At 38.9% G+C, this 12,529-nt stretch overlaps 2 protein-coding genes across 2 annotated transcripts; both read left to right on the top strand.

The window, feature by feature from the left end:
- The first annotated feature begins 634 nt into the window (after positions 1-634).
- LOC308404906 (uncharacterized protein) lies at positions 635-5,226 on the top strand. Its single transcript, XM_080895183.1, has 5 exons — positions 635-743; positions 2,419-2,787; positions 3,969-4,277; positions 4,457-4,546; positions 4,637-5,226. The coding sequence occupies exons 1-5, from the start codon at positions 698-700 to the stop codon at positions 4,738-4,740; spliced, it is 918 nt and encodes a 305-aa protein (XP_080751309.1). The 5' UTR covers positions 635-697; the 3' UTR covers positions 4,741-5,226.
- Positions 5,227-9,677: 4,451 nt separating this feature from the next.
- LOC308403730 (granzyme A-like) lies at positions 9,678-11,337 on the top strand (the record flags this gene model as incomplete). Its single annotated transcript, XM_080893411.1, has 5 exons — positions 9,678-9,741; positions 9,964-10,105; positions 10,431-10,569; positions 10,805-11,080; positions 11,176-11,337. The coding sequence occupies 5 exons, from the start codon at positions 9,678-9,680 to the stop codon at positions 11,335-11,337; spliced, it is 783 nt and encodes a 260-aa protein (XP_080749537.1).
- Positions 11,338-12,529: the final 1,192 nt, after the last annotated feature.

The raw sequence follows: 12,529 nt of genomic DNA, 5'->3' as shown, positions 1-12,529 counted from the left end.
TTTGCATAATTTTCCATATGGGTAATACAGAGACCTGACAGACAAGAGAGTCTGAAACCTGAATAATGTTGTTTGCTGTTCTGCAAATATTTAATCGGGCTCATATTTGAAAGTCAAAAAGTACACTAACTAACAAATTATCAACCAGGCTGTTCTAAAAATAGACTGCAGGGTGGAGCTAGTTACGCCGTATTTTTAACCCCCTTATAAAAGCTAGGCAGCTTTCTCCCAGTCTTCAGTTACAGTGGCATTGTTGAGCTTTTCCAGGCGCTTTTGTCTGCCAACAAGCACAATCTTCTGTTTTCCAGTAGAGATAAAAAAAATTCAAATAGCAGTTAGTAAGCAGATTGTAATGTTTAGGATATTTGATACTGGAAAGGTTTAGGAAAACAAACAATGTAAAGCAAATGCATTTAGATTTTAATATCTTGTGTAACTAATTCCTGAAAACGTCCTCATACAGGTAAGCACTGAGCTTTAGACACTCCCATTTTTTCACCTCTTGCATCACCCTGAGGCTTTAGCTGGCTTTATAAATTTACACACGAACAGAGTCCTGGGCAAATGAGAAGGAGAGAGTATGGGATGACTATAGGGAGCACTTGAGAAACACCAGACAGCTCATGGTCAGCTGTCTGATGGGAATGAAATAAAAACATATATATCACCTCCCAGAAAACTACACGGATTCTACTTTATGTCTGGCAATGAGACGGCAATTCTGCATCAGCTGGCGATTTTAGGTAACATTTTGCAAAACTTCTTTAACATGAGTCAAGCATGTTATCATTCCATGTTTCATTGTCCGTAAATGTCAAAATGAGTCTAGCATCTGATGCAATAAGCTTTTTATTAGTACTTATGTTCTGACTGCATACTCTAGCTGGTCAAAGGAGCTTGCAAAGAAAAGCGTCTGGACTTCTTTAAGTTACTTGAAGACGTTTCACCTCTCATCCGAGAAGCTTCTTCAGTTCTAAGGTCAAATGGTGGAGAGTCCCAGATATAAACCTAGTGGGAGTTTCCCCCCACAGAGGAACAAAAGGACCCCCTGATGATCCTCTAATCCCCTGAGCCAAGGTGTGAAACTGGGTGTGGGTCCCAATCAGCCAGAGTTTCGGGTGAGTTCATTGTGAAACCTGGCCCCACCTTATCATGCGAATTCCTGAGATCAGATGGCCCAGGATGTGAGTGGGCGTTAAGGCGTCTGGGAAGGGATCTCAAAACTGGATTATAGATGGCAGAGAGTTGGTGTCGTAAACCACCGCCTCTGTTCAAAGATGGTCGCTCACAGTGGACATAGATGGCTTCTTTCACTCCTCTTTCAAACCATCTGTCCTCTCTGTCCAAAATGTGAACATTGGCATCCTCGAAAGAGTGTCCTTTATCCTTAAGATGCAGATGGACTGCTGAGTCTTGTCCTGTGGAGGTGGCTCTTCTGTGTTGTGCCATGCGCTTGTGAAGTGGCTGTTTGGTCTCTCCAATGTAGAGGTCTGGGCATTCCTCACTGCACTGTACAGCATACACCACATTGTTAAGTTTGTGTTTTGGCGTTTTGTCTTTCGGGTGAACCAGTTTTTGTCTGAGCGTGTTGCTGGGTCTGAAATACACTGGGATATCGTGCTTGGAGAAAACTCTCCTGAGTTTTTCTGATACACCGGCTACATAGGGGATGACAATGTTGTTGCGTCTGTCTTTCTTATCCTCCCTCGCTGGTGTCTGATCTTCTTTTCTGTGTCTCTTTGCTGACTTTAAGAACGCCCTTTTAGGATAGCCGCACGTTTTGAGTGGGACCCACACCCAGTTTCACACCTTGGCTCAGGGGATTAGAGGATCATCAGGGGGTCCTTTTGTCCCTCTGTGGGGGGATACTCCCACTAGGTTTATATCTGGGACTCTCCACCATTTGACCTTAGAACTGAAGAAGCTTCTTGGATGAGAGGTGAAACGTCTTCAAGTAACTTAAAGAAGTCCAGACGCTTTTCTTTGCAAGCTCCTTTGACTACGATGACCTGGATGACTGAGAACCTTCACAGACATACTCTAGCTGCTGTTAATGTTAGCTAAAATGTGACTTAGCTGCTCACGAGGACAGATTATTAGAGGGAGAAGACCCTTGGCCCCCTGTTCCATGCTCTTCTACAATGACATACAAATGTAGTCTCAAATCTCTCAGTTGCATTTTCGTCTTTAAGGTTAATGTCTGTCTTTACAACTTGGGCATTTCTGTAGATTGAAAAATGGTGGCTATACTTCAGTATTTATTTAACACTTGTACACAGTTATTCTACTAAATACTGCAACACACTATTTAAATGTATATAATGAAAACATGTCTAATAGATTATAACACAATCAAACAACCAAACATAGCTATTGTTAACTACTCTGCCTTCATCTATGTTTTTTTTCCTTATGCAGTGGTATGTCATGGCTTAGCAGTGGGTCAGATCTCTTCTTATTACTTCCTAGTCCAAAGACCTATGCCATGGGTCAAAGCCCAGGAGTTCTGTCAGAAGTACTATGTGGACCTTGCTGTCCTGACCACAGAGGAGCAGTACTTCAGTGTCCTGAATGCTACTCCTGCCACAAAAGTCAGCTTTTGGCTTGGTCTGAAACGCCAGAGTGTCTCCAGTGACTGGCAGTGGGTGAATGGGGAACAACTGGGCTATGAACACTGGTACAGGAGAAACAATGAAGGCTGCTGTGCAAGTTTAGAGGCCATGCTGGAAAAAGACAAGAACCTGTTGGCTCGCTACTGTAAGGAACCACACATGGTTGTCTGTCAGGGTAAGTAATGCATTTTTTGCTCTTTTTGGAGTTAGAAACTGACAAATATAGTAACTACAAAGTCTAAATATGATACTCAATAAAGATGAGGCACACAACTAAAAAATGCAAACAGTCAGATTCACTGAAACACGATGCAGTGACTAAAAACCTGTTCTACCTGTCTAAGGTGAGTGTGTTGCCACAAGAAAATGATCCCATACTCTACTGGTTATGTTATGGTGCTTTGTTTATATCCTGCATCCACCTGCCTGTTATTATTTATAACAGATTAGTTAGGTAGCAGTTGAAAAAAATCATTATTAAAATAGTTTTGCTGGTTTAAACCTCTAAAGCAGGGCTCTAAAACTCACAGCCTGGGGACACTTGCAGCCCGTGTCACCCCTACTTGCGGCCCATATGTTGAGGTGAAGAAATATAATGCAATTTGGCCCTTGAAATTACTCTTTTTGTTAGGGAGGATTTCTTTCCTGTTGTTCCTTAAAAAGTTCATTAAAAAGCAAAAAAATATTTAATATGAAGGCAATATGAGCAGACAGTACAAACATGTTGGCTGCGTTAGTTCAGTGAGAAAGTTATTTGTAAAGAAAACATTTTTCACTGGCCGTAAAAAATGAATGTGTACACTTATGTCTGCATTTTTATTTTGTTAAATATGAACATAATGATTGCAAAAGTGCTGCAATGTGTCTGGCCAGAAAGAGTGTACCAATTTATTTATTTGGTAGTTCAATGAAAAGCTTCAGTTAGTTAAGAGTGAGAAAAAAAAATTGTTGTTATACAATATTTATACAATATTTGAAATAATACAATGAGATGACAGTGCCAGCAGTGGCCCGCAGCTCTCTGAAGTTGGAGATCCCTGCTCAAAAGCACAGTAACATGAGACAGTACCTCCAACCAATTTAGATAGATGAACTAGTCCACCGTAGTTCATGCTGGAGTTCATTTTTTAGTATTTTACCAGGATTCTCCTGTTCCTCCCCACAAAAGAGCAGATACTGCTTCTGCTGCTGGCCCCCTCACTGACCTATCTAGCTCTCCTCATATAATAACCCATCACCTGGTATTTAAATCTCTGTTTTCTCCATCATTTTTCATCAAACCTATCTGATAACATGTTATTTTTTATGATCCATACCTGAGCTCTTACTTGACTCTGACTGTTTTTCTTCCCACAGGTCCACATTCCCCTCAGTCGGTGACAGTGGACTCAGTGGGTGCGGAACATGTGAATCTTAGTTGGAATATCTCTGCCTTTATGCAGACGACACCACACAGTTACAATGTGACCATATGTGACAGCAGATGTGAGACAGTCTTTTACTCCTGCACCAATGGTTCTGCAGCGATGAGCATCAGCATCTCCAACTTAACATCAGGCACAAAGTATTTCCTACATATCTCTGCCTTTGTTGTTCGGCCTGACAGTGTTACTGGTGGAAACATCATCCTGCAGAGTAACCCTACAACAGTAGACGTTAAAACAGGTGAGGAAGTTCTTGTTTATTTTTGTGTCATGGCTTGCTTCCTAGATACTGTGTACAATAACTGACAACAACTTAAATTAAAATATTCTATTATATTCAGCCCATTTACTCATCATTGTAAACTGGTGCTTGCCTCCCTCTTTTGTATCTGTGTCTCTGTATCCTCTCTACTTCGGTAGATCACGATATCATCTTTGCTGTTTTGATGGTCATTAAACTGATGTTGCTTGCTCCTCCACTGTGGATTCTTTATCATATCCTTAAAAAAGGTAGGTCTTCTTTCTCCAGTAAAAAATCTATATATTTAAAAAAAATCTCCATAACATATAACATAATTTTTATTTTTATTTTTTAAACAGCAGGTCGTTTTGAAGAATCAAATCATTACATCTCTCCAGTGTTGCTCTCAACTGAAGACACAATTGTTGATCTGGTCCCTCAGAAAACTCCAGGCATTGGTTAAGACACGGAAAAAACATAGTCTAGACATTTGTAGAAAAATCTCTTCAAATGAAAAATGCCAACACAATGAATATAGAATACATGGAGACAGATTCATTTTTTAAAAAAAACTGCTTCTCATTTACAAATGAATCGTTAACCAGTGTGTAGAAAATACTACAGTTAAACCTTCTTTTTTGAAACATGGTATGACCAACTTTTCTAAAATACCTTTCGATTTTTATTAAATTTGATCCTAAATGAGTGACTAAGACCACGAACTCAACAGGATTGTGTTTTCCGTTGCCGTTTACCCACAGACTCATAGTACCGAAAGCCTTTACGCAGCCACAGATATTGCATTGTAGCGGCCCTTCACATAGGATGCAGGTTTAAGGCACTTTCACATTGGCTTCATCTTTATAAACAGACATCTACACTGTTGTTTTGTATTGTATGGTTGTACCATTGGTCATTCAGATTAGTGAGCACATGTGAAAATATGTGACCCTCAAAATTTAAAAAAAGTAGTCCCTGGAGTATTTGTTAAAAGCATTTTATGCTTCTTTTTTTTTTTTTTTTTTAACTAAAACTACCTGTTAGTCATTTCCCACAAAATGTGTCATGCTGTAACTCATCACAGTCTGAGTTATGAAGTATTAGCACAAGTCAATGCAGTGAAGTGTCAGATGGACCACTGTAGTATCACTTTTTACCTCAAGATGAAACCGTCATTTGATTTTAATGAGCAGTAGGAAGAAATCACATATTATGTATTATGTTGTTTTGTTTTTCCACTTTTTCTTGATGTACTCACCTTTAGTTTATTTAAAAAAGCAAGAAAGTCAGTAAATGTGAAAAATGAGCGAAGAACAATATATTTCATCCAGTGCTGCTAGAAGTTATAAGTCATAAAAATATAAACTATTAAGAGGAACAAAAAGAAAAATTTAAACTGTAAAATTTAAAAAATGTTTATTGTTGTTATTCTTCACTTTTAGGATTTCTTTTTTCTTTTATATTTTTTAGTGTTTTTTGTTCATTTGTTTGTTTATTACAATATTTTTTTTATTACAGGGCCCATTGATATTGGACGAAATATTATAAAGCTTCTTTCAAAATGTACTTGTTGCTTTAAATTAGAATTAGACAAACATAACTTTTAGGGTCTTCTCAATAGTTTCAGATAGTGGCAGTGCATTTAATTGAATGTCATGACCCAAATGAAACATTAGCATTTCAAAGATGGAAAATAACATTACCAGTATTCTTGATTGAGAGTGAGATATTTTTCTTGAATCAAACATAGGTCAAAAAAGTAGTGATTACACAAACAAGCAATGTGTTTTACATAAAGACCTTGCTGATCTCATGGTTCTCAGGCCTTTAGGTGTATTTTTTAAGCTGCCTTTAGGATTTATGTAGCGTATCAGGAAACAAGTTAACAGTAACTGAATAGCAGTATAAACAGTTGATTACTTACTATACTCTGCTGACAAGCTTATTTACAAAGAGTGGCATAGATACAAATATTCAATAAAGTTGTTGGTTTATTGATTATTTGCACACATTTAATGAAAAACAAAGAAAAAAGACTTTGGGATTGTACCAACTTGTTCTTTCTATAATTTCTATAATTTTTTATATTAATCTTGTTTGTTTTTTAATCCTGTTGTCTACTATTTATATTTGTTGGTATGGAGCACCTGTAATTTCGTTGTACATGTACAATGACAATAAAGGACTATTCTATTCCATTCTGTTCTTTTCTATTCCTGTTTCTACAGGAAAGTAAAAAGGTATGTAGCAGCCATGTGCTGCTAATGCACTTGATTAACTGATCATCAGCATGTGTGACCACCTATATAAAAGCACAGGTTTTGGCAGTTTGCTGGTCTGGAGCACTCAGGTGTCAGTGTTATAGAAAGGCATACTCTCCCCTGGAGTGTATGTCAAAGCAAATTCACCCTAAGGTCAAACCATGAAGTGCTAAGAGACATTGCAAAAACCCCAGAGCTACATCTCAGACTCTACAGGCCTCAGTTAGCATATTAAATGTTAAAGTTCATAATTGTACGATTATGAAAGTAGAATGTGAGCCAGATTTCTGGAACAGTGTTCTCTAACGCACAGTGCCACATTTGGAGAAAACCAAACTCAGTATATCAGCACAAACACCTCATACCGACTGTCAAACATTAAATAGTAGTGGAGCTTTGTTGACCTGAGTTTGTTTTGCAGTCACAGGATCTGGGGACCTTGCAGTCATTGATTTGACAATGAACTCATCTATATACAAAGTTAATGCAAAGTTAATGTGAGGCCATCTGTCTGACAGCTGAAGCTTGGCTGAAACTGGGCCCTGCAACAAGAGAAAGATGTCAGGCATACCAACAACAGCAGAATGGCTGAAAAAAAAAAAGGAATCAAGCTGCTACGGTCATCTAGTCAAAGTTTAGAGAAGAACAGTTGACCAACATTCTGCCACAAAAAGTGTTAAAGTAATACAGAATATGAGAGCTTTAACTTATTGCTGCCCAAGGTGGTTCCACAAGGTGTTAAATCAAGACCTATACTTACTTTTTGAAACCACTGCATAGTGTTCAGTGGAATAAATGCTACGCAGTGCTATGACTATGTTCCACCAACTTACCGACTCAGTCATTAATTTTGCTCAACTTCCAGTCTATGACTGGGCTAGACTGAGGGGAGAGGGGGAGGGGGGGGGGGGGGTGGCGGGTAGGTTTTCCTGTGGTTTTGTCTCAATTCACACAGAAAAAAAACTCAAAGTGAACCAAAACATGTCACTACAAACCACATGAGAACATTTAGTCTGCTTATTGGTCAGATGTGTCTGGGGCTGGAGCAACAGATGCAAATACAGAAAGAAGGTGCTCTCTTTATAGCATTGACTACGCTAGCTAGTCAATGCTATAAATTACTTGTATAGCTAGTTGCTATCCCACACTAACCATTTGGGTACTCTAAACATGAATGGTATTTTGCCACATCACAAAGGATACCTGGCTAGAGGACGATGTTTCCAACCTTGTTCACTCTAACTTCAGACTCCAAATAACTGAAAAGCCTACAGACTAAATACTAAGCTCCATACTTATTTTTAGAGAAGATTCCTTCGGGGTATATCTGTGGAGTCCCAGCTAACATACATGCTTCACTGACTCTCAGTGACACTAGCTGCCAGATGAAGCTGCTCCAAAGTCACATGTCTGATAAGAAAAACAGAAAAGAACCTTTACAGAGAAAAAAAAGTGACCATAGTGACCACTACCAGTCAAAGGTTTGGACGCACCTTCTTATTTGATGGTTTTCTTTATTTTCAAGACAATTTGCATTGCAGATTCTCACTGAAGCCATCAAATATATGAATAAAAATATATGGAATTATGAAGCACATATATGTAACTAAATATCTTGATGCATGCTCAATAATCCAGGTAAGTAAATCTCCAAAAGTTGATTCTGTTCATCTGGATGTAGCGTTTTGTGGGAGAAACGTTTCATCACTCATCCAAGTGACTTCTTCAGTCTCAGCTGACTGCAGGTTTCCCCAACCTTATAAACAATAGGCTGGGAGGTCAGTTCCTTAATCTTAATAATTCTAATTCTCATGACCATTGATCAACAACCACTGACCAAAGCCCACTGATCAAAGACCATGAGTACCATTCACAGAGAGTTGGTAAATGGCTGCAATCACAGCATTGTAAGATGGTGAAAGATGTAACCTCTGTAAAGGAAAAAGGGAAAGACCATCTCTGAGTCGAGGAGGGGGAACGCTAGTGTTACAGGAAGCCGGGATCCACACCAGCCACACCCAGCTGCTCACACGGACCATGACAGATGGGCTTTGTCAGGGTTCCTTTGTGGATTTGCTCAAATAGATACTAGGAAGCCGCTACTAAGGAAAAGCAACAAGCAGAATAGATTTGTTTGGGACAAGAAACATGAGGATTGGACGTTAGAGTGGAGAAAATCTGTGCTTTGGTCTGATTAGTCTAAATTTGAAATCTGTGGTTCCAGCCACCGTGTTTTTGTACGACGCAGAAACATGCATGATTCCCACCATGAAGCATGGAGGAGGAGGTGTGATGGGGTGCTTTGATGGTGACACTGTTGGGGATTTATTAAAAATTGAAGGCACACTGAACCAGCATGGCTACCACAGCATCCTGCAGCGACACGACATCCCATCTGGTTTGCCTTCAGTTCGACCGTCATTTATTTTTCAACAGGCAATGACCCCAAACACACCTCCGGGCTGTCTAAGGGGTATTTGACCAAGAAGGAGAGTGATGGAGATCTGCACCAGATGACTTGGCCTCCACAGTTACCTGACCTAAACCCAATCGAGATGGTTTGGGATCTGATGAACCACAGAGTGAAGGCAAAAGGGCCAACAAATATTCGGCATCTCTGGGAACTCCTACAAAACTGCTCATCGAGAGAATGCCAAGAGTGTACAAAGCAGTAATCAAATAAAAGAGTAGCTATTTTGAAGAATCTAAAATATAAATATGTTTTGAGTTATTTGTTTACTACAGAATGCCATATGAGTCTACAATGTAAATAGCTATGAAAAGAAAGAAAAATCATTAAATGAGACGGTGTGTCCAAACTTTTGACTGGTAGTGTAGTTCTTGTAAAGGACTTATTCTTTCAACATGAATAATGTCTTCCTCCAACTGTTTCACACTAGTCCATGTATTGACACCTGCACCCACTGATGACTTGCACTGTGCCACACAGATCATGAGATTTACTTGTAAATCGGATCACTGGCTTTGAAATGAATGCATCCTCACCTCATGCTTGCGACCGCTTTTCATGACACATGAATTTCCATTTGTCAGACCACTTCCTCTGAGCTCACATAAAGGCGACTTTGTGCACCATAGTGTGTTTCAGTCTATTTAGATCAAAGCGAAACAAGAAGAAATGCTCTGCCTCAGGGGTTTCAGTGTTTTCCTCTCATGTGTTGTCCTTCTCATTGTTCAGTCAAGTGAGTTATTTCATCTGTTGTGCATTTGTTTATTTAATACTAATGAATTAATTGATGTAAATATGCCTAAATCATGGTAATGTTTCTGCTTGTTTCTTATGCTTTGTTTAGTGTTGTGCATGTAGATTGTGTGATCTAAATGTCTTTTAGTTTTACAAAGGAAGGTGTGAAGAGAATTTATCTGTTCATCTCAATGACCTCTTTGAATATTTGTCACTTTAGGTCGTGGTTCTGAGATCATTGGAGGTAATGAAGTGCAGCCACACTCGCTGCCTTACATGGCTCTGCTGGAGAGTGACAAACCGATATGTGGAGGGGTACTAATTGATCAAGCATGGGTCCTGACTGCTGCACACTGTCCTAGGTAGGAATCTTTCCCATTAACATTTGAAAATTGCAATCTTAATTCTTGTTGGCTCTTGCAAAGATGTTGCACTATGATTATTCAAAATGCCATGCTAGTCAGTAACATTTCCTCTTTATGATGCTCCACTCAGCATTCATTATAGCAGCTATAATCTGGCAGATAGTGACTAAAGAAACCACAAGAGCTCAGGGGTTTGAACACTTCTTTACAAGGAACAAGTGCTGCTCTGCATCACTGTTACCATATTTGTCACTTTCTTAATCAATAAACCTATTCCATAACTGAACTGTAATTTAACACTGCACCGTTTTTGCTCTTACAGCATTAAGAAGGTGTTGCTGGGGGTGCACTCCATCAAAGCAGATGAAAAAGATTTCCGACAGGTCCGAAAGGTGAAAAAAAGTTTGCCTCATCCCTGCTATGATGGCACGGACAAGGTCAATGACCTCATGTTACTCAAGGTAATGTGACTACAAAAGAATGGAAAAGTGATCCAAGATTGCTGATAATTATATTTAGAGGAATTTATAGAAAATTTGTTTTTGTTGAATTTTCTCAAAGTCAAAATTATACATATAAGCTCAAATATATACATGCACTCTCTCAAATATGATAAATGTGTGTGTTTTGTTGTTTGTTTTTACTAAAAGCAATGATGAACCCATTATGGTTAAATAAGTATTATTTAAATTTCAGCTGGACAAGAAAGTGAAAAAAACCAAAGCTGTAAACTGGCTCACGCTGCCCAAAACCAGTAAGGAGCCGAAAGCTGGCAGCGTCTGTGTGGTGGCTGGATGGGGAACTACTAAAAACAATGTCAATCGAATGTCAGATGTCCTGAGGTCTGTCAATGTTACAGTGATTGACAGAGTGACGTGCAACTCAGCTGATTATTACAGCCTCAATCCTGTTATCACCAGCAGCATGATATGTGCTGGTTCGAATGGTAGAAACACAGCTGATACCTGTCAGGTATGTACGCCTCACCGTCCACTTCGCTACTTGAACCGTAAACGAGTCGAAAAATAAATGAAAAAATGAACCTCATATTATTGCTCTCTTTGCAGGGGGATTCAGGAGGACCTCTCATGTGCAATGGTGTGCTAGCTGGAATCACTTCCTTTGGACGGATGTGCGGTCTCATTAAAAAACCCGGAGTTTACTCTTTTCTGTCAGAAAAACAACTCAAGTGGATCAAAAATACAATGAAGGGATCTAAAATAGAATGAGTTCTCTGAATCATTCCTGCTTCCATCTTTAAATTAAAGAGGGATACTAAGTTCAGTTGTGTTATTTTGCCACCACGAGTCTACATTTATATCTGTCTATATTTATGATTTTAGGGATGATGTTAAAGCAGAGTGTTACTGAACGTTTGTTGTAAATCAGTGGTTGTCAACCTGTAGAAATATGGTGTGAAATTCAGTTGACTGATAGAAGTGTACTTTTCTGTAATGTACTTTTGTTTTGCATTAGTAACCAATGGTTTGGGTTACTAAATGTAGAAAAAGCAAGCACACCAAGAATCAGATGCCATATTGAGATAAGAGTGTCTAGATAAATGTCTTGCAAAGACAAAGTTATGTCCTGTTTATGTACTTTATGGTTAAATGTATTTCTGTTTTTATATTACTGTGAAGCACTATGTGGTTTTTACCCTGTGAAGAGTGCTATATAAATAAATTGAATTGAATTGAATGATGGTGGTTAGGATTATCCATGATGCATTATAATTTGTTTAGTGACCTGACCTAAGTTTGCAGCTATTTTGAGCTACTACAACTTAATACACAGTAAAAAACAAACAAACCACTAAATCAAAAGTTGAAATGAAGCTGAAAATGATGAATATTCCACAATCACGAATTGAAAAAGTTAACAGTAAATATATGTTAACTTTTTTTTATTATACTTCTTGTCTGTCAGTGGTTAAATATATATATATTAATTTAAGAAGACACAGAACAACCACTTTAGTTAGTGTCTACTCTTTTTTGTCAGAAAAACAACTCAACTGAATCATGAATAAATTAAGCAAACTGAAATTTCATGACTCCAGAGGCATCAACATGATAAACAAGATGGAAATCTTTGACGTCTTGTTGTCATTGCGGTCTCTGTCGGGTCCTCTATCAGAGGCCTGGGAGCTTGAGGGTCCTATGCTGTATCAAAGCTGTTCCTAGGACTGCGCTCTTCTGGACAGAGATCTCCAATGTTGTTCCTGGGATCTGCTGTAGCCACTCGCCTAGCTTAAGAGTCACCGCACCTAGTGCTCTGATTAATACTGGGACCACTGTTACTCTCTCCCTCCACATCTTCTGCAGCTCTCCTCTGAGCCCTTGATACTTCTCAAGCTTCTCGCGTTCCTTCTTGTACACACATGTGATCGTAGTTCTGCTGTGGCTAGCCATTTCCACTGCA

This window comes from Rhamphochromis sp. 'chilingali', assembly GCF_963969265.1.
Source record: "Rhamphochromis sp. 'chilingali' genome assembly, chromosome: 10".
Lineage (NCBI taxonomy): Eukaryota > Metazoa > Chordata > Actinopteri > Cichliformes > Cichlidae > Rhamphochromis > Rhamphochromis sp. 'chilingali'.
This window is presented reverse-complemented; position numbering and strand designations above follow the sequence as displayed.